The sequence below is a fragment of the Cheilinus undulatus genome, linkage group 1, assembly GCF_018320785.1.
Source record: "Cheilinus undulatus linkage group 1, ASM1832078v1, whole genome shotgun sequence".
NCBI classification, from domain to species: Eukaryota; Metazoa; Chordata; class Actinopteri; order Labriformes; family Labridae; genus Cheilinus; species Cheilinus undulatus.
The window spans coordinates 14,408,489-14,435,033 of record NC_054865.1 but is presented as its reverse complement, the minus strand read 5'-3'; the positions used below and the strand labels follow the sequence as shown (position 1 = coordinate 14,435,033).

Sequence of the window (26,545 nt, the reverse complement as noted above, 5' to 3'; positions counted from 1 at the left end):
TTTCCTGCTTGTGTGAGCAGGAATAGCATGGTAACTGTTACTGGAAATATTTTGTTGGTGTTGGAGCTGATGAATATGTACCTGCTGTTGATTCAAGTTAGGTATCATTTGTTTGTTTTCCTATACCGGTGCTAAATGGATACTTTTAAATGGTGTCGGTGCCTAAACAGTGCCTGAATCATTGCTTTTAAGAGAAGTTAGGTGTGCTTAAAGTCTGTGAGTAAAATAAAGCTGTCTTGGTACCGTAAATGGTTAAGAGCAGTGTTAATTTCGTTGACTAAAAGTATGACTAAAAATGTAAGTCAACATTTTCCTTGAGAAAGATCAGACTAAGACTAGCTGAAATAGATCTTTGATGACAAAAACTCTGATGAAAAGTACATTTAGTTTTTTTTTTATCAAAGTGAGACTGACATATAATTTAGCTTTCATCAGACATTCAAAATCCATGATATTTCCCCAATGTGACCAAATCCATCAAAACACAACATACTTGTAGCTAATCTGTCTTTCAGCTGTAGAAAGCAGGGATCCCAGGTTTGGCAGAGTGCATAGAACACACTAGTTTGATTTGGCACTAGATTCAAGCAAAGAGAAAAAATGTTTTGACTAAAAGCAAGGACTGAAATGTAACCCCTTTTTATGGGCTTAAAATGGACTTAATTTGTTTGAGTTTTTTGTCAACTAAAACTAGACTACAAAACAAAAAATGACTAAAATGTGACTAAACTTAAAAGCCATCTTATCTGAAGAGTAAAACTAAGACTAAATTCTAAAATAGCTGCCCAAATGAACACTGGCTAAGAGAGATATCTTAATAAGTGATATCAATAAAGTAAATCATTCAGTGCGGCTGTGTCCTTGGTAGGAAAACGTGCAGAGCTCAGGACACCAAAACAAATGGCATTCATGCTCCACTGAAATAAAGCAAGCACATATAGCTTAACTTCCATAGCCTGGTTTTGTTCCTTTCATTTGGAGTGACATGGGCTTGCATCAGGGTAGTGGGGTACCAGAATTAAGCATCAAAACCTGTGTAGTATTTTGGTCCTGTAGGTATCGTATGTGATCATACTTGTGCCAACATGGTTCCAGATTTTGATACTCGTCCCTTCTTTTGATATGCAGCTATTGCAAAGAAGAAAAGAGAGGTAGCATCAAAGTACGGCCATTGAAGCAGCTGACTGAGAGAACTGGAAATTTTTTGCATGTTTACCAGCTGAAAGCTCATTTACACTCTTACTTGTATAGAACCATCACTGCGCCCAAATTTGCACATGTACATGCACACGCAAGACTGTGGATAGAAAACTCTTGTCTGTTTCTGCTTGCATTTCGAATGTAGAGTATAAATGAGCTTTAAGAGAGATATGGATGAAGAAATGTACATCTGATACCTTTGGATGCTTGCAAGTAGATTTGACTACTTATATCATCGTCTTCAGCCTGGTGTACACACAATATGCCTGTAGACTGGCAATCACCCATCTCTACCCAGTGTATCAGTCACAGGGCTTGCAGCCTGTGTTGTTTCAAGGCGCAGTTAGATTCTTGAGGAAATGCATGTTCGTGTATACAGTGGCCTAAATTTGATGCAGAAGTACAAATCAAGCTTAAGCATTCTTCACTTCAACCTACTGCAAAAACTTAAATCTTATGAAGTTTTGTTTTAGTTTCTAGAGAGGGGATAAGCAGGTCTATTTTGACCCATCATAATAGGAAAAGCACTCACCTTATACAAATGACATTAGCTTGGCTTTGCTCCATGGTGACCGTTTCCAGGAAGTTGAGTCACTGAGCCTACATGTACTTAATAAAGAGACTGCTGATGGAACATCCTTTCTAAGCATAGCTGGTATTTATTAATTACGCCTGTAGATTTCATGGCAGTATGTGACTTTATGTCTTCCACTAGTTTTCAGCTGTTGAATCCATGCCTCATAATGCAATTCAAAGAAAATTGCTATCCATTAAGTTGCATTTGGCATAAACAAACCTTTAACCTAGCATAACACAGGAGCACACAGGCAGTATGAGAAGTTCTAATCCACTTTTCATTTTTATGTTAATCAAACTTGTTTGTTTGCTGATGAGCTCATACTAAACAATTTCACCTCTCCTCTGAGATACTCAAGAGGTAATTTGTTTGGCATTTTGGTCTCTGCTGAGCTTCAAGCGGCAGAACTTTGACAGTCCTGTGTTCTAAGCAAACTTGGAGAGAGTTTATGAGAGAAATTGAAAGAGTTAGTATGTGTGTTTTAGGATTGTATCACAACTCTGTTTGGCACCATAGCAGCCCTGTTCATCAAATGTGTATGAGAGGAAAGCAGCATGAATTTAAAAAATGGTGTGAGTGAGTTACTGTATATCATAACAAAGGGAAAAATAACATTTGGAGAAGGAACAAGAACCACTGGCACTGTACCTTTTAACTTACTTAAAGTTTAGCAACCACATTTGAAAATGTGAAAATAAGTGACTGCATAAATATTCACCCCCTTTAAAGTGACTGACCGAGGTCCAGCATATTGGTGCTAGGAGTCTCACAGTTAGTGAAATGGGGGTCACCTGAGTGCAGTGAATGTGTCTCAAGAGATTGTAGTATAAGGACACCTGTGTCTGGAAGGCCAAGTCACTGGTTAACCAGTATTCCTGGATACCATTACACCATGAAGACAAAAGAAAATTCCTCGCAACTCAGGAAAAAGGTTATTGAAAATCATCAATCAGGGGATGGATACAAAATTTTTCCAAGGCACTGAACGCCCCCCAGAGTTCAATTAAATCTATCTTCAATGGCACATGTGTAAATCTGCCTAGATAAAGCTGTCCAAATGAGTGACTTTGCAAGAAGGAGACTAGTGAAAGAGGCCGCCAAGACACCTATGACGACTGTGAAGGAGTTAAAAGCTTCAGAAGCTGAGATGGGAGAGACTCTGCATACAACAACTGTTGCCCGGGTTCATCTCCAGTGAAAGATTTATGGGACAGTGGCAAAGAGAAAGCCTCTCAGATTAAATCTGGACTAGAGTTAACCAAAGGGCATGTGGGAGACTCCATGGTCAAGTGTTAGAAAGTGCTTTGGTCTGATGAGGCCACTATGGTTCTTTTTGGCCATCAGACAAGACGCTATGTTTGGCGGACACTAAACACTGCACATCACCACAAGCACACCATGCCCACTGTGAAGCACAGTGGTGGCAGCAGCATGCTGTGGGGATGCTTCTCAGCAGCCAGGCCTGGATGGCTTGTAGTGGAAGAGGGTGAAATTAATGTGGAAAAGTATTGAAAAAACCTGGAGGACAATCTTATTCAGTCTGCAAGAGAACTAAAGCTTTGGGGAAGATTTGTTTTCCAGCAAGACAATGACCAAAGCATACAGCGAAAGCCACATAGAAATGTGTAAAGACAACAAGGGGAATGTATTGGAATGGCCCAGACAAAGCCCCAACCTTGATCCAATAGAGGATTTGTGGCTGAACTTGAAAAGGGCTGTTTACACCTAACCTTGTGCAACCTGACAGAGCTTGAGCAGTTTTGCAAAGAAGAATGGAGTAAAATTGCAGTGTCCAAATGTGCAAGTCTGATTGAAACCTATTCATACAGACTCCGAGCTGTGTTTGCAGCCAATGATGCATCTACTAAATACTGACCTGAAGGGGGTGAATGTTTATGCAGTAATTTATTTTACATTACATGTTTTTATTTAACTGACATAACTTTGTAGAAATCTGTTTTCACTTTGCCACCTGTGGCCCTCCTCTTCACTCAGTGTAACCCCTAAGTCTATTTCAAATTCGTTAAATTGCGAACATGAAGAAAAAACAACATTTGCGATGAAAATCTTAAAATAGAACTGTTTCTCTATTTCTTGAAAAAGTCAAATATGCATCTTTGATAAAAAGTAGGCCTAAAAGTGAAAAAAGTAAAGATAACCTGTAACTATTATGTTCACTGCATTGAAAAAGTAGCTTGAATTTGATTTAAATTTTTGTTTAGCTCATTAAATTTACCATATCTATTTGCCCTTGAGATTGAAAATTCAAATGTTAGTATAATTTATTTTCTTTCTCTCTTGTTATTAGTACTCATCATTGTTCAACTAAGAAAATACGAACATTTTTAACAATCTGGCCCTTTGGCATCAAGAGCAAAACTAATGTCTCCCTTCTGGTAAACAACGTTTCTCATCCCTGTTGTGTACTCTTTGTGGGCTATAAAAGCCTTTTTCCAAACTCTTACTCTTGATCAACAAAGTGATGTTATTTAAAACCTAGCACACATGCTGCTAACACTTTTTGATGTCTGGGTACTGCTGCAGGCAAAGACTGTTCCATTAAAACGTGTATTTGGTCACAAATACACAAATCCCAGGAATTTGTTTTCTAGTTTACAGGTTGTGTAACTGACATTAATCTAAGAATAGTTTTCAGCTCTACTACAGGAAAGATGTATGAAGGAGAGAAGGTTTTCCCTGTTAAAAGAAGCTGGAAAGGCCTCAGCACTAGAACAGAATGTATTTTTCGGCTCCTTCCTCCAAAGCCTGCGGCAATAATTGTCCTTATCTGATATGTGAATTGGCAGCAGTAATGTCATTTCTTCTGTGAGGTTATTGTGTTTACTGTGAATTCACATCTAGCACAAACAGCTTTGTTTCTCCTTATTTTCTCCTGAAAGGTCACAGCGCTGCATTGTCTACAGACATGTGTGGAAACAATACTATAAACGTGTTTCCAGAGTTTTATATATTTTCTGATGGTAAAGACATTTAAACTTTTAGTAGCAGAGCTCTGTGTTTCAATCAGGTTGTCAATAGTTGCTAAGCAACAAGAGCCAATAGCAGGTTGAAGGCAAGAGTGTCTGGTAGGATTCATGAGTGCAGAGCTGAACAGTAACAGAGTTAGTCTGGATAATTCACTTACTGACCTGCACGTTGATGTACGTGTGTTTCCTCTTTGTGTGTGTTTGACAGTGGAGACGTTGCAGGCGCTGGTGAATGGCAGTCTGGGCGGGGCGATGGCGAGCGTCCAGGAGGGAGGAAGCTCAGGGTCAGTGTGTCTGCCACGGCGGGCCGAGACCTTCGGAGGCTTCGACAGTCACCAGATGCACAGCAGTAAGAGTGAGTCAGAAGCTGCATGGTTGTTTTAATGGAGAGACTATGCAATCTGCCAGTCACGAAGTCTGAAGCCTGTGACACTCAGAAATGTTAAATCCCAACCTGCTGGCCTCTATCACCACTTATCGACCATACTGCTGAAGTGTGGTTTCAGCGCTTAAAAAACACAGCCAAAGTTTAAAAAGTAAAATATTCCTTTTTTCACTCTGAAAATGAACTTCACTGAGCACATAACAGCAGGCCCCATATCCAGCACTTCCCACAATACCCCTCTTTAGTGCAGTTAGATAAAACATTTTAGACAAGGACTTGGACAGCAGTACTGGATCACCCTGAGGGAGACTTGCCGAGGGCGATACCTCAGAACTGATGGCTTTCAAGCTCAGAGAGAAACTGCTGGTAGTGCGAGAGAAGTGGAGCTATTGGAGGTCCAGAATTCCTGATTCTCAACAAAAAATCCCTTCGTAGCTTGAGGAGATGTTTTTTATTGTTTAAAACTGAGGAGTGATTTGGACATTTTTACCACTGTATTTGGTAAAAATACTCAAAAACAATAATATTTCTTCATTAAAAGCTTCATTTTGTAGTACTTGTGGATGGTTGTTTACCTGGTGTACCCTCTTCCTGATGCAGTTGGAGACTGCGGTTCTTAAGCATTAGTATTTGTAACAGATTTTAAAGGAAACATGAACCTGTGTTTCAAAAGAGAAGGTAATGCATTTGACATTAAAAGTTCATTTTTCTTCTGCACTGGTCAAATATTACAACTGGTTTTAAAGCAAGATTAAAAATGATGAATTAATGTTCTTACCAGCTTGTTTTAAACCTTCTGAAGTCTGGGTTGGGACCCACAGTTGGGTAGCAGGGGATCTTTTCTTTGGTCGCCAAATGAGTTTTTAGAATTTCTGTGCTGCATTATTTAATGTGATACTTACGTCTTTTTTAAACATTAAAACCTCTCCACACTAATAAAACAAAAAAACAAGGCTCTACCAGCCACTGGATGGCAAAAGAGCTAAAGTAAGTCACCGTCATGATGCTTGGCTAATAGAAAAGAAACTCATCATTCCACTCAAGACAGCCACTGAAAGGCCAAGGGGTTGAGCATGCAATGGAAGCCTGTGTTAACAGAGGTGAATTGGCTTTTTCCAGGCTTGTAAAATAGAGGGTGTTAAGCCAGCACCGGATGAGTCCGGAAATATTGTTATCCAAGCTAGCAGCAGCCATCAGCTCCATAAACCAGCCAAGGACGGCGTCAAAGGCAGACTTGATAAGCAGTAATGTAACAAGGTTGCTGAGCTGGAATGGCTTTTATTTTTTAAAAATTGGTCACAAAAATATGTTTGTAAAATGCTGTTCAATAATAGACTTTTTGAGCTGAATTGATGGTAAAGTATCAGTTTAAAGTTTCAAGCTTCTTTCTTTTTCTTGGCAGTCATAGGATCTACTCCTGTCTCCCCATTGAGCTTTTCCTCTTTGTAAAGAAGCTCTCCAATGTTTGTTTTTTACTCATTTTGGCTCATTTATGGGCTTAACTTTTGGTGATTGATACAAGCGTCTTGGCCTGTGTTAAGATTCTGATCATCAGAAAAATTTAAATAAAGTTATTTATACTTTCTGTGCACTCGATACCCAATAACACACGGGTTGGAGGTGGTCCATGGCCCGGTGGTTGTACATCCAGATAGAGACACGTTTTTTGTTCTCATTTTATTCTATCAATCCAGAGGATATTGAATTTTTTACTGTGTGATTGTGAGACATGCTGCAAACACAGTGCCATTTTAAGCTGATATTAATGCCCCTGTGTTGTTTAGTCTTCCCTGTGAATGTCACAGAGGTGTGATCAGCAGAGACAGCAGGGGAGCACAGTGCTGCACTCATGTCTGAGTGCATGTGGAGCTTCTGTCTTGCTGTGTTCTTGTCATCCCACAAATGCAATATGAATTAATAGATGGGACATGTAATACTACATAATTGTGGTATGAATATGCATGTCTCAAGATGTAAAGATTGCAGATCTTCATTTGATGTAAAAGTGCACTGTGGAAACACCTATAGAGAGGGGTCAGAGTGAAGGGAATGCTACCCTGCAGTCAGAGGAAAAAATGGTCCACTTGGAGGGCTTGTGTTTGTCCACCCTGCTCTCTGCTGTGGTCAGTCATAGCTCTGAAGAAAAGTTGTGCAAAAGAATAGATAAATCAAAAAATGTTAAGCCTAGCTGCTAGCTTACAGAACAAAATATGGCTGTGGCCTTTTTATGTGGTTAATAAGTTGTTGATAATAATAAACAGCTGCTTTCTCCAAACAGTAATCAAACCATAAATATAACATAAAATCTGTGTTTCATGTTTCATACAGATCTGTTGCCATTATGTATATTTTTGCACAACTATTGATTATCGAGCACAAATGTTGATAATTCTGGACTTTGTCTTATTGCAGAACAGAATAAAAATATATTGATCTAACTCTGATTTCTTCCTCTAATCATATTTAATCACTGTGTTCTTGGTGTAAAAGACTTCAGAATATCTTTGAGAGCTTATTTCTCTATTTTACTGTGATGAAAGATTATAAATGTCTCACATCAGTGCTATCTCCTGCTTTTGTACTGTCTCATAGTAGATGTGAATATTTTTTCTGCTGCCAGCTTCACGCTCATCTCCTGTGGTTTCTCTTTCTATCAGGTGGAGACAGAGACGAGAGCGAGGATATGGCAGGAGATCTGCGCAGGACGGAGTCCGACAGTGTGTTAAAGAAGGTCGGCATCTCGGCAGCCAATTACTCTTAACTCTGAAGCCGCTACGCCCCCACGCCTCAATGAGAACCTGAGGCCGTGTGTGGGGGTGCATTTGTCCTCCAACATTAACAACACCGCTAAGATGAATTTAGCTGCTTCCCTCCCTCTAGTGAATTAGCCTCTTGACTCTTCCTGCCAGGTCCCGTTGCTAATAGCGACCATCAGTTGTGTAAGAATTCAATAGTGGATGAAAACGAATGGTCTGCCTTTAGGTGCTGCTATTGTAGCGCTGCACTGGATTCTGGCCTCTGTAGTCATTTATCCTGCACATATCCAGCAGCTGGGCGGCACATAATGATGTCTTGAATGTTTTAGTGGATCCAAGCTACCAAAGTGGGCTGATTAACAGAAGCAGTTTTTACTCCCTGAACCAACTTGGCCGTTCATTGCTAATTTACAGTCCGAACAAAAGACCAGTGCTTTATTACTGTTATTTTTAATCATATCATCCCAGGCTTGAAGGCAAAGTTCACAGAGTTTTGGAGCAAAAGAAGTTACTGCAGAATGATTTCTAATATACAATGCAAGTCAATTTAAGCATTCTGTTTTCTATTATATTCACATTAATTCATGTTCTTTCTTTATGTATTGAAATAAATGTTAGAGACATTTAACCTATCTGTATTTAAAAGCCAGCAGCACGCCTGCTGTGTGACTACACATACAATCTTTCCCTAATACAATTAGATTTTGACTGCACGCCCACACCTGCAGCTATAATCACATCCACACAGCTGTACATACAGCATGCACTATCACATGCTGTACATACAATGATACTCTGTGTGTTTCTGTTTACTTCAGGATCTACAGTACTTATTTTGTGTTTTTGTTTGTGCACAGGGAGGAAACGCCAACCTGCTGCTGCTGCTGAAGAGGAACAGCGAGGTAACATTAACGTCCCATCTTAAACTCAATTACACTTGCTGTTCACATGGAAACTGTCACATCTCTGTGTTACAGACATTCTTAATAAATGCATAGCTGTAACAGTAGCATGAGCAGCTGTGTTTTTAAATTAATGTAGTTAGGATACTTCCAGTTTTTGTATAACATTTATTAAAACATTAGGGGCTGACACAAAAGTGTGCGGCTTAAAAGCTAACTGAAAATGAGGATTTAAATGGTGAAAATCATGTATGCAAGAGCAAGCTTTATTAAATCCTAACAAAATGCAGATGGAAATGAAGTATGTATGAGACGACAGCAACCACTTCAAGCTGTTCAAGTCCAGTAGCAGTAAAATAACAAAGATAGTAAGGATTAAAAGATGCAGATTGAACTCATACTGATTTTAGCAGTAACATCACATAAAGATAAAATTTCAATACAAGTCTAAAGCCACAATAAAAACTAAGTTAAGATGTAAGTGAAAGAAATGTGGTAGTTTTAAGAACGATAATTTTAGGAAGACTAAAAATTGGGATGTAATGGCGACAAAATCTTTTCGTAACAAGTCTGCGGTATGGTAGTTATTGTGGTACCAAAAAAATGACAGAACTTTGAAAAAACGACCTGCGTTTATTAAACAACAATTACACTTTGAATATTACAATTTGTGCAAAAAAGTGCTGTAGGTGGGCATTAGGCTTGAAATATATATACTTAAACTCTTGCTTCAGTGTGTTTACTAACCTTCTTAAACCTTCATCATCCACCACTGAAAACAGCTGTAAGCCTTTGGCGATATATTCACAGAAAAACCTTGAGATCTGTTGAGCTCTCACTCTGTTGTTGTTGGCACTTCCTTAAGAGTGCTTTGGCCTGGCCAGATTCTGCTCCTCACATCTTCACAAACTCTTTTCCGGTTGATGATTTGCTCAGTGGCTCCATCGTAGTCCCCATCAACTGTGTCACCACAGTCCGGCAGTGCTTGCTGTTTTTTTTTTTTCACCTCTTCTCATATTTTGACACCGGGAAACCAAAATGCTTTTACACATCAGATTTAAAAATCGCTGGAGCTTCCACAATCTCAAAACTAGTCACCCGGTTCTCCCTTGCCACTTGTTGCATCCATCATTTTTGCACTGTTGGATTAAGCCAGCAAGTGCAAAGGATGATGGGTAGACAAGGGATCTTGTTGACTGTAGTTCCCTCTTCTCTTTCCAATAAAAAAAAGACACTTTTTTTGACACCGCAAAATCAACAACACTGCTACATCTCTAACAAATGTACTCTTTTTTTTGTGTTCATGGGTTTTGATATTGAAGGGTTTTTTTTGTAGTTTTTAAGCACAATTATTTATGCTACTTTTTTGTATCTTTTCCCTGTTTTTAAGTGCGATATGTCAGTTTGTTTACTTCTCCAAAAGCAGATTGTGATTCTTTTTGGGAGCGGTCCAGGTTACATTCAGAAATGTCTGCTTGCACCAAGTTCTTCTATTTAGCCATTTTGATTAACAGAAGTTTGTAATTAAAACATACTTTAAAAGGCAAAAGCTGCAGATGATGTACTGTCTTGCTCTTGACTACATCCCTACTTCACCATTTTTTAACAAGCTCTTCATGGACAGCCTGCTGTATTTTAATTGATGTGAGAAACTTTGTGCAGAAGTTTTGCGTTATAAAAGCTGTTTGTGCTTCAGTTGCTGTGAATCTTAATTGGATCGTTTTGTGTCCTGGTAAACATGGGTGACAGCTGAAAGCTTTGTGGCCTTGTCTCTTTGTCAGTGTCTGAATGGAGAAAAGGTCACATCATCTTTAAATTCAAGTCAGTTAAAATGCTGCCTTTGTCCAGCAGTCCACTGGTAAACCCAAATTACACCAAATCTTTCTCTAGAGCTTATTAAGAGAAAAAGTCAATATTTGAAATGATGCATGCTGCCGTCCACAGAGCATTTTAATAAGCAAAGTTAAGTTGAGCAGAAAGGAAGACAACATTTAGCAGAGTTTTGTGCAGGACTGACCATGAAGCAACAATAACAGGATGTGTTATGATTGCAAGATGCTCAGTGATTTGTTTTTTTCTTTTTAACAGCAGGTCCTCCACAGTGTCTCCAACCTGCACCTCCTGCTCAGCACTCTGCAGGTAAGACAGCCTCCAGAGAACATGAAACACTTTGTGAAACTTTTTCCATTGACTGTGAAAATATTGATTCTTGTGTGATACTGGGATAAATAAAAATGTCAGACCTTCTGCAGCTCAGCCTCAGACACAGACAAAGACTATCTTGGAGACATTAGCATGAGTGATGTGTCTGAGCTAATCGATCTCTCCTGTGGCTCTGCTCGTGTCTCTCCCAGGCAGTGGTAGTCCAGCAGGACAGCTTCATAGAAGACCAGCGGCAGGCCCTGAGTGAGCGCTCCTCCTCCTGCTCGTCTTTATCACGGCCGTCATCCCGGCCCAGCTCACTGATCGAACAGGAGAAGCAGAGGAGCCTGGAGAAGCAGCGGCAGGAGCTGGCCTCCCTGCAGAGACAGCAGGCAGCTCATGCTGAGGAGAAGAGGAGGAGGGAGAGGGAGCTGGAGCTGAGGGAACTGCAGCTGATGGAGAGGGAGGTGCTGGTGCACACACAGGTACTTTGCATCATTTTTCAGCACTTCTGCGGATTGTCAGTTTGTTTCTTGGCAGCTGTAATTCCCAATAAAACCCCTGCCATTCCTCTTTGGTAGTTTGATTGATTTCTGCTGCATTTTTTACCAGACTATTCACCCTGAATTATTGTGCAAGACGGTCAGACTTTATAGCAGAAAAAAGCAGACTCTTTTCAATTATTTACCTTTAAAAAATAGTGTCTGAAAGTGACAGACAACCATATGCAGAGGCTGCAGTCCTAAGCTCACTGGTCGAAGGATCAATTCCCAGTCCTGGTGATGTTTTGTGTATGTCTTTCCTTGCTCTCTTTCTCCATATTCCCTGTCTCTCTTCAGCTGTCCTATCAATGAAAAGCAAAAAAGTTTCAAAAACAGATGCAGGAGAATACTTTCATGATGATATTTTGTCTTAAGCTGGCCACACACTGCACAATTTTGAACCCAATTTGATGTCAGATTTGCCTCCCCACTGATTGTGAGGGCGTATCTCAAGTGTAGGCTCATTGTGAACAATTATTTGTCTGAATAGTCTTCACATGTGCTGTGTCACCAAAATAATTTCACTGATACAAATCGCGTCGTAGCCTACTGAATTGATGTATCAAGCACATGTAGTCTTTATGATTCTAAGTCATAGTAGAGTGGTGCAGGAATGAGTCCTTAAAACATGGAAGTGAGCTAGCATTTCACCACTTCTGGTTCCCTTGTCTGGATGTCTTTGGGATTTTTGAGTTACCGCATACATGGAGGGTATAGACTTATTGTTACATGACTCACTGCTGCATAGTCAGTAATTATGTTGGAGGTGATTTTGTAGCTTTACACTCTAACAGAAAGTAAATAAAAGAATTATCCCACTTAACACAAATCTGACTGTGACATTAGGAGTCTTGTCAAGGATGCTCACAAACAGAGGGACTTGCAAAGACTAGACTAAAGAGGCATTACTCCAACACACAGTGGTGATCTTAAAAGCCTTTATAACTACACAGCTGTCTGTGCCAATATCTAATTATTTAATGCATTATTCAAATGTAAAACAGTGGTCATCAAACTACACAAAGAGGCATTCATACTCTGTCTGTTTCTCTCATATTCAGTTGAACATCACTAGTGAACAGGGACACTTTAAACACTGGTGTTTACTGTGGTATTAGGGTTTGACAATTCAGCGCTTCTGTTACAACAGATATGCTACAAAGGACAATGCTATGTAGAATGCTTAAGAAAATGATTTGCAGCCATCTTACACTGACATTTTTAAGCTTTGCCCAAAGATTTTTAACATCGCTGTATTCCTTAAGTTAGCAATTCTCCTGAGCGTTTGTTGTAAACACTTCAATAAATCCATCTATGCACTTCCCAACCACTGCAGGAGGAGGAGGTCTTGAAGCAACACAAGGAGCTGGAGGAGGCGAAGCTGGAGCTGCAGAGTAAGAAGGAGGAGTACCAGAAGGACTTGGAGCGGCTGAGAGACGCCCAGAGGAAACTGGAGCGGGACAAAGAGGCAATGCAGCGACATCTCGACAAGATGGAGGAGCTTCGTCTGATGGAGGTGAGCAGGGACGCTTTAAAAACATAACAGAGATGATGGTGTAATGTGTCGCTTCCTGCAGGGAAACTGCCTCTGTGTTCCTCAGCTGCAGAGAAGGTGCTCAATACGCTTGGGGAGATGTGTGGATTTTTATGTGAACTATTAAACCTCTGTCATCCTGGAAACAAATAAATTCTTAGTATTGTTTTAACTAGCAAAGAATGTAGAATTATATCACAAATAACAGATTCATACTTTAAACTTTTATACTTAAGATCTTTTTATTAGATGAACGTGTAGTAAAGTCTGCTGTAAAACCTCTTCTCTGGAAATGATTAAATGCAAAACAAGAAAAGAACCCAATACCAGGTGCTATTTTTGTAGCTATGGTAGTGAAACAGATATTAATATCATTACATTTTTACTAGAATCATGTCAAAGTTTCAAAATCAGGCATTTTGACAATCCTAGTAGCAACCAAAGGGCATCACTGCCCCCTTTCTCTGCTCCTTGTCTGCAAGAGTCTCTAAAGGATGACTTGTGTGTCTAAAAGAGAACCAAATCATTGCTGTGAGTAAGAACAGACTGTGACTTTGTGTGGCTGTACAAGAGCTGCAGGTGAGAAGAAGGAAAGAGCAGAGAGACACACACAATGAGCTTCGACTACAAATACAATCCAGTGCTTTCCTGCAGGGAGATGTAGGCGCATTACTTTGTTCTCTAGAACAAACAAGTCCACTGTTTAACAATCAGAAAGTAACGTTTCATTTCTCTTTTGCTTCATTGTTTTTACACTGCTCTATCTCTCCTCTCTCTCTCTGTATGCCACTTTATAAACACTTCTTACTCTTTTTTTTAATCCAGGCTGCTCTAGGTTGAGAATCTGATCATAGACTTATTTCATTGCTTTTGTAGCTTTTCCATAAAGTTTGAATGCCAAATTGAAAGAGGTTGAAGAAGCATCCTGTACTAAAGGACAACAGTGAATCTTTCACAATCCAACCTAAAGGGTTCTATACCAGCTGTTCATCTTTCTTTCCTCCATCCTTCACTTTCAGAGGAGTCCCTCCACTACTTTGGATGATCCCCAGTTCCCTGCCAGCTCCCAGTCTCTGGAGCTGGACCCTCTGGAGCTCTCCTCTTCATCCTCTTCTTCCCTGCCGAGGCTGCAGCCCCAGAAGTCAAAGCCTAAAGCGAAAGGCCTCAATCCGTTTACCTCCAGCAACGCCAACCTCAAGGGCAGCGAAGGCAACAACCAGATCTCAAAGAGTCTGCTGCAGCTGGCCAAGAACAAGAGCAAAGAGGGGAAGGAGAAGAAGAAGAAGAAGGGCAAAGGAGGCAGTGCGCAGACAGCAGGTAGAGTTTAATTATTCAGCATCTTACAGTGAGTCAGCAGGTTGGAGATGAGTGTCTTTGTCAAGGACACTTGAGATTAGACACATGACATTTGATTATCAGGTGAAGAGTAAGAGTTAGGGGTGGAAGTGGAGCTGCCAGCATAATAGAGGGAAGACGATATTAGACACAGAGGTACATGAAGAACATGGTGAGATTAATTAACCCCTTAAGGCCCTGTTCTTTTACACAGTTAAATATAACTCTTGTTTGAAAGCAAAATTTCCACTGTGAATATACAGATGTAGATATAAAGCCAAAAGATGGATGCTTTCCTTGACTGCAAGCATGGAAGAACGAGTCAGTGTTGGGCCTCAATGCTAGGTTTCTAAGCAGACCCTCTCCAAGAATGATGACTTCTTTTCTGTCCTCTCTAGTCTATTGAAAGGTCATTAGATTCAGACTAATTGAAAACATTTCATATAACACAACTAAACATTGCTAAAAAACCTACTATATGTGGTCTAATAAATGCTATCCTACCAAATTTTCCTACAAAGTACTACTGCAGATATCTGTATTAAAGTGATGTTAAAAACTACCAAAAAAGATGAAATTATAACAGATGGGTCTGAATGATAACCATGCTGTTGTTAATCAACTATTGACAGCCATTGCACTGCACACTGACATAATAAAGGTCAATGCTGAATATGCTTACACATTACATTGTTGCACTCTGTGGTACATTGTTCATTGTTTGCCTGAGCTTTTCACCATGCATAGTTGTCAGTCTGCCTTTTGCATGTTCAAATAAATGGCTAATGTGCACACAAGATGTGTCTGAAATGGCCTCTATGAATTTATAGCTATGTGCATTTGTTTAATCCTACAAATTGGTTTCAACCATGTTCTCAAGAGAGACATTCCGTAAGGGATGATATAGAACAGCATCACTGTGGCTTTTCATGATGTGTATCACTCCACTCTAGAGGTCTGGTGTATTTTATTTACATTTACAGCTGGCAGTGGTTTTCTTTATAAATCATTCCTGCAGGCTGAAATTACTTAGTCTGACTCCCTGCAGAGAGAGGTGACGGAGGTCAGACAGAGGCTGACCACCAAGATAGACTTTCTCAGACAGGAGATAAGGGTCCTTCACCATGAAGCCTCCAGAAGAGATATGGCTAACACCCTTTAGAGGGATGCATTAATATACCAGCTGCAAACAGAGATCAGCAGCAGCCGTGCGCTGTAAAACAAACTGCAGGCCAACAAGGACACCATCCAGGCCCTGCAGAAAGAGTTAGACGATGCAAGAGAGGTTATTGCATCAGAAACTCTGTCTGCAGGCTGAAACACTGAGGACTGACACTCTGGAAGATGAACTACAGGGTGCCAGGCTTCAGCTTTCAGAGGCAGAGGACAGGGACCTGAAGGTGCAGCAGACAGTGAGAGAGGAGGCCTCCAGGACAGATTTGTTAGACCACCAGCAGCAGGAGAGCCAACAATATCCACTGATCAGTTGGTTGAGTCTGTTTAACATTTTACTTTTCTGCTTGTATAACTGTTCTATAAAAGCAATACCACACTTGAGGCTAGGATATTGTTCTGGATATTATCACAGCTGTGATTATCTTCTTTAGCTATCATTAATGACTCCAAAGAAGTCAACCTACATTATACATTTGATCTATCATAGGTGTTCTAAACTCTCAATAACAAAGCAATATCACACAAGAGGGAGTGATGTTGTTGTTGATATCATCAGTGATTATCTTCAGCCTTGTGCCTACAACCAAATCACAGCAGTGACAATACAGTAGAAACTCAAATGCCTGTCATAAATCAAACGTGTAGTGTAGGTTGACTATGCAGGCTTATTTTAAAAAAATCAGCATGCTAAGAATGTTGAATATTGTAGGTGATTTAGATGCTGTGTTATTGGTCAAACAGTCAGTCATGTGCTGGAGGTATTATTTATGCATCATAGGCGTTACATCCTCAGCTTAAAATTACTGATTAAAGACATTAAAACCTTGAGAAAGTTTCCATCATCCAGATATTTATTTTCTGCTTGTTTTAAAATGAATCAGATCATCTTTAAATGCTCATCAACCCGACTGTGTGAAATGCACATGAGACGTAGTTGTATTGTTTTAAATCATCATTTGTGACTGGATGCCACTGAACATCATCTTAAACAGTTTCATAATAACTCCTCATCACCGCCGGTGCAGCTTGTCATTGGTGCACACTTGGGTGATTTATGTTAAAGACATTTAGCTTGTAAGCGTCAGTTTGTATCAGATCACCTCTTTATCTTCTGCACAGAGAGCGGCTCCAGTCCTCTGAGTGTGAAGAGGTCACTTATTGTACGCAGCAGCTCTCGTGTGGGTCCTAGCACCAGACGTGTTCATGTTCTGAGTCCATCACTGTATCCCCATATAACATCTCTCCACAGCAGTTGTTAAAAAGCTCAGAAAGAGAGCACCGACATGTTTCTCTCTGCTTTTACTATTATTGATAGACTTGAGGCTGAGTAAAAGAACCTTATTGTTTTGTCCCTGCAAATTTTTTTCCAAGTTCCACATAAAAATAGTTATGTTATAGTTTTATTTGCAGAAAATGATGACAGCTCTTTAAAGTGATAACAAGTGCCTCTCGGGTCATAAATGATGCAACAAAAACATGTTCCTCTTTATTTCAAAACATCAAACACCCATGTTTTCACCAGCAAGAGCTCAGAAACCAATATCCAGTCAAACAATACTGTTTTTTAATCACTGCTTTCAACAGTCTTGGCTTCCTCTCCATCAGTCTGTCACATTGCTGGGAGGTTTTGCCACTTTTGGTGCACAAATTTAGACACCTCAGCTCTGTCTAATGGATTGTCAGGTGATCACCAAATCAATATCTTAAGAGGTTTCTTCTTTGGCTTCCATGCTAAAATTTGAGGTGTCTTTTAATTTTTTGTTTACAAAGTTGTTTATGCTTTACTCACATTCATATATTGGATCAGAGCAATCTGCTTTTAACAATAAGGTGATAAAATAGTAGATTTTAAACTTGATGATACTGGTAACTGTTAAGATCCATAAATCAAGAGTTAAGTGTTGGACCCAAAATCCCAAAATAAGTGGATACATTCCCTATAACTGCATAAATTTGTTCTTTTGTTAGTTGTTCTTTAATAGTATAAATATATCTGTTGTTCAGCCTATTACCTTATATGTTTGTAATTCATCATTATATACACATGTGCATGTGTGCTTAAACTTGAATAAATGTAGGTGTATGCATGCATAGTCTTGGCTCTGAAATTGCATCTTTTTCCCCATTTAATCTCAAACAAAGCGAGCTCCCTTGTATAAGCGTGTTGGCTTCTTTACCTCTTCTGACACATCTTTTATCATTTTATAATCCAGTTTCATTCAATTCTATATGTGTTTAAATTTAGGCTGCCAAAGATTAAAAATTTTAATCCTGATTAATCTAAGAATTTCAGCATGTAATTATGATTAATAGCACCCTTTTTAAAATCACATTTTATAATTCCACTGTTTGTGTTAAGAACTGTTTTTAAGTTATTTTTGATTTTTCTACCGTCTTGAACTAAGGGTATGTGACTTCCTGTTTGGATACTAGGCTGCTTTAATAGGTAGATGGAAGATTTTGCAAAGAACCTACCTATGGAAAGAGGAACTTGTTATTGATTGTAAAGGAAATAAGTGAACAATAAAAAGTCAGTGTTTGATAACTCAAGATGTACATAATGTTTGACTTGTCCTCTGAGCTGTCTGTGAGTTATTAAAGTGAAATGAGACTTTAAAGAGCAGTGGTGGACTAACTTAACATCACTATCTGCAGGGAGACACTGACAAGACTTAACCAAATCGTGGTCAAAGAAATAATAAAGCATGCGATTAATCGTGAAGAACTGGTGCACTGATTGTGGCCCTTGATTAATCGCAATCAGCTTGAATTACCTTGGCAGCCCTAGTTCAAGTACAATAAAAAAAATAAGTATCTTCTCACTGCACCATTGCTGCTATAGCAAAAATGTACAGCATATGCCAGTGCACGGAAATGTCTACTGCCATGTAATAAACCTTTTACATACAAAGTTACCTATTCTAGGTAAAGGATGATGAGTAAGGTCAAGGGGCCAACGACCACTTTTACTACCACCTTTATATGTTGATAACCTTTCATGAAAACATAAAAAGTCAATACATAATTCACACAGAGGAGTACAAATGAGACTTTAACATCCTATTTAAAGAGAGTACAAAACGCTGCTCTCCCTGTGAGGAAAAAAATTCTACAATAGATCAGCAAGAAAAATCCTCTTGATAAAGAATCCCCTCCTGTGGCAGTAACACTGACTCCTCTTTTCTCCTCCCTGCAGACCCCCAGCACCTCTCCGAGCCCCCTATGGATGGAGAGATCTTCTTCTGCTGAGTGAATTGTCTCTCTGCCTCCTCCTCCTCCCTACCACCGTATCACCGCCATCCAGAGGAATGTGTACTGCCAAGTAGTCCTACAGTCGTCTACAGACTGTTTCACAGTCTACCACAAACAGGATTTTTTTTTGCACCTTTACATCATGAATCACACACATCACATACAGTCAGATGAACGGAACTTTTATTTCACTTTAAATCAAAAACCACTGCTTTTACGTTTTAGGAGGTAAAATGTGTAAGGGATCATGGGTAAAAGAAACTGCCGATGTTTGTATTTTGTTTCCATATTTCCCACTTCCTTCTCCAAAGACACCATAGTTATAAGACAGAGGATTAATTTCTTCCTTTTGTAGAATCATAAATTTGTGATAGAGTATCAAATTGAAAGCATTTCACAGTAGATTGCCTCACAGGCTCTGCCAAGTGTGTCACAGGCTCCACTGCCTCTGTGTCTCAGTGTTTATTATGAGCCTTTTCAACAGTCCGTCCTGGCATCGACTCCCACACAAACGGGCTCCTCTGTTCGTTTACAGAAGCCTTTTCCATGTGACTGAACCCCCACGTACAAGGACATAAACAAACCCAAATACCACTTGGCAACAGATATGAATGTCAACAAGCTCCATGTGGCACTGGAAACTCTTCACTCCTAAACATCTTCATTGACAATCAATAGACAACTGAAGCCGCGGAGAGAAATTGTGCCTCGACGAAGTGTCCTAGCAACGTATGAATCACACAAGTCCAGGGTTTTTAGTTTGCTCCAGTTATTTCATCAGACTTTATAGATCCACATGAAAGAAAATTGCTTGCAATTTGAAAAGATGCTATTATATCCACTAATTTCCAGTTTCTAAAGTCTCTTTTATACCATCAATAACTCTCTGGAGCGACTTTGTGCTATGAGTTATGGCTTTAAATGATTTGAAGGATAAATTTCTGTGTTTTGAAGTAAAACTCCTCCAATGTTCTTGTCTGTTCACTCCCCTCGACGGTACTGAAGGATGGAGACATACTGTACTCCCTGTGTCTAACAGCTTAATTCATATCCTTTAGTGTGTTTCCAAGCCTTGGATGGATATTAACTTGATCCTTGCTTTATCTGCCTGTCAATGGGCTTTAACGCAGCCCTCATCTTTCATCTGAGCACCCACCTGCGGGGCTTCCCCTCGTTATTTAATTGCATGTAACTCTGCTGGTAGCATACTAATGGATCCTGTCAATGAAAGACGCACACACTGAGGAAATAGAGGCTTGTGGACAAAGCGTTGAAAATGAGAAAGGACACATTAAAAACACCAAATGATGTTTTGTGAGCCTTTTTGGATGTTGGATGACTGAACTAGCTCGGCAGGTATCGCCTAAGTCTGATTGTTTCAAATGAATCAACACTCGTCAGTGTTGTTAAGCACTTTGGTCCTACTATGTTTTTTCTTATCGTTGTGTGAGATGTCAATCAAGCGGATCTTTGTGTTCTGTTGACTTTTTAATCAAGGGCACTGACGCTCGTGAAAGCAGCAATGATCCAAAGCAAGATAATGGGTTCAAATGAGTAAAAAAAAAAAGCTGCGGCTCTGTTTTGGTTTAAAATGAAAAAAAAAAAAAAGCTTTTATGATACTTCCAGGGTGACCTGTCTGTGTTTTAAGTCTGTTTTAGCCCCATTGTCCTCACTTTAAGGGCCACACACTCTACCTGCTGGACAGGTAGGAAGTAAAAGCAGAACAAGTTAAAAGGGCCCATTTTTCAGTGAATTATTGCCACTGAGCGGCTTCCTTGCTGCCTCTTTTGTCTCGTCTTTAAGTGCTTGTTTGTTAACTCAACGTCTGTGTTGAGGATTTGACTTCATGTCCAGGCTGGTTTATTATAGTGTGTCTTCTAAGAGGCTTACAGGGCCAGCCAATTAGTTGCTTCATGTCTTTTGTTTATGGCTTTGGTGTAATCCTGTCAAAGAAACACAGAGGAATGGCCTGTGTTTGTTTTTTTCCTCTTGCTTTAGGTGTGTTTTGACCACTAGGGAGCACTGCACCTATGACTAAATTATTCCCCTCCCTCCCACATAGAAAAAAAGTCATAAAATATGAGAGAATGTTTTAATTTCTCTTTTTAAAGTGTTTTCTCCCTGCTGTGAGGAGCAGACATATTTTTCTCAGCAGGTCAAAGATAATGTGATGAGCGTGGGCTCTCACACTCGCTGACATTTTCCCCGTAGCATTTGTAATTGACTGCAGAAACAAATAAGTTGTCAGAGATTGTAATTGGTTATTTAGTGAAACCAGTCAGCAGCAGCTTTAATACGAAAGGAAAAAGAAATAAATAAAAGGTCTTACATTTGGAGGGAGCGACCGGGCAGAACCGCAGAGCTCTCTCTCTGTGAGGGACAATCAGCAGACACGATGAGGAAAATGAACTCCCTCCCCGATGATGATAGGCCTGTCTGTGAGACGAGCGTGTCCGTCAGGTGAACCCTGCGTAGCCTTAAATCTTAACGATAAAATGCACTCAAGTAGAACCCCACATCTTCTCAGGAGAGAGGAGAGCTTTTATACCTCTGCTATGACACCTAGGAAAGGTCTGTGCTATAAAACGTAGCACAGGACTGTTTCATTCCCAACCATGTAAAAAAAGGGCAAAGACTTATGTGTAAATATGATTCATGTATAAAACAATCAAATGTAAAAAATATGTTTTGTTTTTGATTTATTGCAACATTTTGTAAGAATGTTTTATTTATGTTTTATTCTCACCGCTGTGGTGATGTAAAGTCATATTTCTCTCGTAATAAAAAAAATCATTATGAACACTTTGAGTGTTATTGTTGTTTCCTTTCCCTGCCTTCAAATGAGTTGTCATTGTTTTGCATGATTTTTACAACTGGTGTCACAGTTTAACTGGTGTTGGACTAAGAGGTGACTCTCAACTGTAAGAATTTATCAGTGCTTTTGGAGGCATTAGAGCTACAAGGAAAGAGTTTGCAGAGTCAAAAAGCATGTTTGAACAGATTAATATTAGAAAAGAAGATAAATATGACTTTGCAGATGCCTGGTAAAAACAGAATAAATGGTGGCTTCTTAGTTTAACTTTGAGACTAAACACATTAAGGATGAGGGTTGTGGTGGGCCCCAGAGGAACGGCTGTGATTGACAATGATTGCTGATGGGTACCTGAGATTGCTCCCGGAGAAATAAACTCTGTTTGTGAATGTGTTATATGAAGATGAGCCTTGAATGCCAAATCCTTAATGTATAATTGTGTTCAGAGTGCGGAAATGGTGATGTGAAATTTGGTGTAAAGCCCTTTAATTGAGCAGAAAGCACTGCATGAGTGCAGATGATTTACTTTGGACCAGCCTTAGATGAGAAGCGGTAAACCTCTCTTTGCTTTATTTTTACAGCAGTAGTAGATGATTGTATGTGTGCTGGAACTTCTGTCAACCTAAAATCTACAGAAAACAACACCAAGCATCCACTTCCTTGGCTGTATTAAACATATTCTCTGTGTCTTTTTGGTTTATTTCAAATGCTTTATTACAGTAAAACAGATCTTGCCAATGAACGTCATTGTTTAAGGGAAGTTTAACTACTACCTCTCATTTTTTGTTACAGGTTTGATTTCTTGTTTGCATTTTCTGGGAATTTTCTGTTTAAGCGGCACCGCTGGAGGAAAAATCTGACTCAGATGTTGATGGATTGACAGCGGTGACGGGACACAGCAGCATTTCCTCCGTGTGATAAATAAAGAATCAGCTGCTTTAATGTCTCCACGCTGCAGACAACGTGCTGCATACCAGACGCTGTTCGCCTCAGGAAACCTCAGCTGTGAGCTTTTCTCAACAGTTGCCTTAACTGTGCCATCTAATACATCACAAAAGCTCTAACTTATTGATTGCACCGTGGGATCTATCTGCACCCTGAACAATCCCTCCTTTCTGCTCCTTCAATGTATAAAGCAGAGACAAAACATCAGCTGATAAGAGCAAACAGTAAGTCAGTGACTTCATGTCTTACATACAGGAGCAAAACTGTGAAAGCCGTCCTATCTTTCTGAAGATTATTCCAGCAAATCAAAGTCGTATAGCAGTAAGTTTGTTGGTGTGATAAACTGGCAGGAAGGAAAGATAGCCTCTTCTTGTTGTCATGGTGACAAGGAAAGCAAGGCACAGGAGGCCACTGTTGCAAAACAAGAAGCTGAGATGGATGGGGGGGGATAACGTCATGGTGACAAAACACTAAATAATGACTGCAAATTAAAAACTCCATTAAATCTTAGAGGAAGGAGAAAAAACTGCAGACTAATAAGTGTGCAAGCTTGAATGACTAACGACAAACAGCTGAGATTCATGTTCTTGATTATTCTTCCACGGATAAGACACGATGACACTGTTGAACTAATTATTGTCATATCACGAGCCACTAAATCGCTCTAATTGACGGTTTAAAGAAGCTTGAACTATGTTGAGATGACACACAATGGGACACGATCATAAAGAAGTCAACTTCATCTAAACATGAGTGCTTTTTTATTCACTGATTTATCAGCACACGCAGTTGATAAATCTTCGGAAAACTCACAGAGCTGCAGAGTTTGCTGAAGATGCTCCCTGGAGAGAATACAGGGACATGAAAAAGTATTTGCCACCTTTCTGATTCCTGATTTGTTTGCATATTTTTCACACTTGAATATTTCGTATCATCAAACCAATTTTGATATCTCACAAAGACAACCCAAGTAAATACAAAATGCAGTTTCTAAATGATAATTTTTTTTATTATTGAGGGGGAAAAACATCCAAATACCATTGTGAGACACCTACCAGTTTATCTAACAGCAATCAAAGCAGGTGAACAGAATTTTTCAGGTAGCAAAGCCAGATCACCACAAGACAATACAGGAAGATCTTCAAGTATTTGGACAGCAACATTTTGATCATTTTGTCCTAATTTTACACTGTAATTCCTGTACAGTGCTATACTTTTGTGAAGCATTATATATAATATAATACATATATAATACATAATATAAAATAAGTGATTGCATGAATATTCACCCCCTTCAAGTCAGTATTTAGTAGTCACCTTTGGCTGCAATCACAGCACTGAGTCTGTGTGGACAGGTCTCAGTCAGGCTAAATGAACACTTCAATTTTACTCCTTCTTTGCAAAACTGCTCAAACTCTGTCAGCATGCACAGGGATCAGGCGTGAACAGCCCTTTTCAAGTCCACCCACAAATTCTCTCTCGGACTGAGGTCTGGGCTTTGACTTCGCCACTCCAGAACATTCACCTTGTTGTTTTTAAACCATTTTTGTGTAGCTTTGACTGTATGCTTTGGGTCATTATCTTATTAGAAAATTAAATCTTCTCCCAAGCTGTAGTTCTCTTGCAGACTGAATAAGATTGTCCTCCTGGATCTTCCTATATTTTGCTGCACTCATTTTACCTTCTACCTTTACAAGCCTTCCAGGGCCGGCTGCTGAGAGGCATTCCCTCTGCATGATGCTGCCACCACCGTTCTTCACAGTGTGGATGGTGTGTTTGTGGTGATGTGCAGTGTTTGGTGTCTGCCAAACATAGCATCTTGTCTGATGGCAAAAAAGCACCATTTTGGTCTCATCAGGCCAAAGAACTGTCTTCCATTTGACCATGGAGTTTGACACATGCCTACTGAGAAGCATCCACACAGCATGATGCTGCCGCTGTGCTTCACAGTGGGGATGGTGGATTTGTGGTGATGTGCAGTGTTTGCCAAACATAGCATCTTGTCTGATGGCCATCAAGCACCATTTTGGTTTCATCAGACCAAAGAACTTTCTTCCCTTTGACTGTGGAGCCTCCTGCATGCCTTTTGATGAATTATAGTCCAGGTTTAATGAGTTTTCTTCAACAGTTGCTTTCTCTTTGTCACTCTCCTATAAATCTTTGACTGGTGACTCTCTTCACTTCAATCACTTAGATTTTTTTTGTTTGTTTCTTCTGTCGCAAAAAGGCAAATCAATAAAAGGGCGAAACATCCAAGGGGGTGAATACTTTTTATAGGCACTGTGTGTGGCATCAATATGGGTCCCATCTGGGCTTGTCCACAGGTTCCATAATGGCCCCACCTGTGATTGCTCATGTGGACTTCATATGGTGTCGACCCAAGTGAGACCCTTATAGATCCCATATCTAGACACTTCAGTCACATTGATTGTTTGATTTCAGTCTTACTGTTGTGGTAAATAGAAGTAAAGTAATAAAAGTATGTAGAGGCTAAGGTCCACAGCAGCCGTAGGTTCAACTCCAACCCATGACCCTGAGTCCTTCCTACATTTCCTGTTTCTCCTTGGCTGTCCTGCCAAACAACAGCAAAATTAAACAATGAAACTAAAAGACAAATGAAGCCATCACAGAAGTGAAAGAACTGCAGTTCCTCGTGTGTTTACTTGGCTGCAAATCCAATTCCCATCAGATAATACAGCTCATATTAAATATAATTTTGCCAGCAGAAATAAACATGGTAAGAGCCAGGTACAAAGCTAGTTTTGGTCTCAATAGCTCAATTCATTATTAAAACAAATTCTACAGGGGGTGAATTTTTAGAAAGTTTATCTGTTGTCATTATTAAGGTGCAGAGTTTTGTTTAAAACCGCTAATTAAAGAAAGGCAAGGTGAGTTCATTTTATCACAGCATCCACAGAGCAATTCAAAGTGCTTCACAGAGTTAAAAACCTTCATCCATTTATTATCTATATCGCTTATCCCGTTCTGGGTCGCAGGTGACTGGAACAAGTCCCAGCTGTCAATGGACAAAAGGCAGGTACACCCTGGACTTGTTGCCAGCCAATCACACCTTAACAAATTATTGTGCTCTGAAGTTTCTTATTAAAGAATCTCAACCTCTTGACAGACACAGATTCACCTCCTGTTCTCCCCTAGTCTGATTCTGTCTGACAATCCACCCCAGAACATGTTCCTGAGGACTCACAGGTTGCTCTGTGTGTGTGTGTATATATATATATATATATATATATATATATATATATATATATAATTAAATAAATTCACAGTGTACACAGTGCCTGTAAAAATAATAAAAATTCCAAAAATAAAACTCTTTAATGTTAGAATTAAAACAGATTTCTACTAAGTAAGCTGAATCAAAGAAAAATATGTGGGGTAAAATAAGTGATTGCATTAATAATTGTGAGGTCCAGCCAATTGGTGCTAGTAGTCCCACAATTAATAAAATGGTGATCACCTGAGTGCAGTGAATGTGTCTCAGGTGATTGTAGTGTAAAGACACCTGTGTCTAGAAGGTCCAGTCACTGATTAATCGGCATTCCTGGCTACCATTACACCATGAAGACAAAGGAACACTCCATGCAACTCAGAGAAAATGTTACTGAAAAGTAGGGATGTATGGTATCAAAATCTCACGGTACAGTAATTACCTCAGTGACAAGTCCGCGGTACGATATTTATTGTGGTATTAAAAACACTCAGAACAACAGATGATGACACGCTGGAAACGCAGTATTACTGATACTGTACAGCCCTATTGAGGATAAGTCAGGAGATGGATACGGAAAATGTCAAAGGTACTGAACATCCTTAAGAGTTCAATTAAATCCATCATCAAAAAATGGAAGCTATATGGTACATACGTAAATCTGCCTCCATCAGGCCGTCCTCACAAACTAGGTGACATTGCAAGAAGGAGACTAGTTTGTGAGGCCACCAAGACACCTATGACTACTCTCAGGGAGTTACAAGCTTCAG

At 39.6% G+C, this 26,545-nt stretch overlaps 1 protein-coding gene across 4 annotated transcripts in view; it reads left to right on the top strand.

Moving 5' to 3' along the window:
• LOC121514167 (A-kinase anchor protein 13) overlaps positions 1 to 21,591 on the top strand; it is a 227,232-nt gene extending 205,641 nt beyond the window's left edge. For 2 of the 4 annotated variants that reach the window (XM_041794284.1, XM_041794269.1), the window contains exons 31-38: positions 4,973 to 5,119; positions 7,807 to 7,880; positions 8,763 to 8,807; positions 10,896 to 10,946; positions 11,162 to 11,434; positions 12,825 to 13,007; positions 14,045 to 14,342; positions 18,733 to 21,591. In XM_041794284.1, the coding sequence (XP_041650218.1) occupies positions 4,973 to 5,119; positions 7,807 to 7,880; positions 8,763 to 8,807; positions 10,896 to 10,946; positions 11,162 to 11,434; positions 12,825 to 13,007; positions 14,045 to 14,342; positions 18,733 to 18,785 (1,124 nt within the window). In that variant the 3' untranslated portion in view covers positions 18,786 to 21,591. The remainder of the gene's footprint in view (positions 1 to 4,972; positions 5,120 to 7,806; positions 7,881 to 8,762; positions 8,808 to 10,895; positions 10,947 to 11,161; positions 11,435 to 12,824; positions 13,008 to 14,044; positions 14,343 to 18,732) is intronic. The other 2 variants (XM_041794292.1, XM_041794277.1) reach the window with 2 other exon arrangements.
• Positions 21,592 to 26,545: the final 4,954 nt, after the last annotated feature.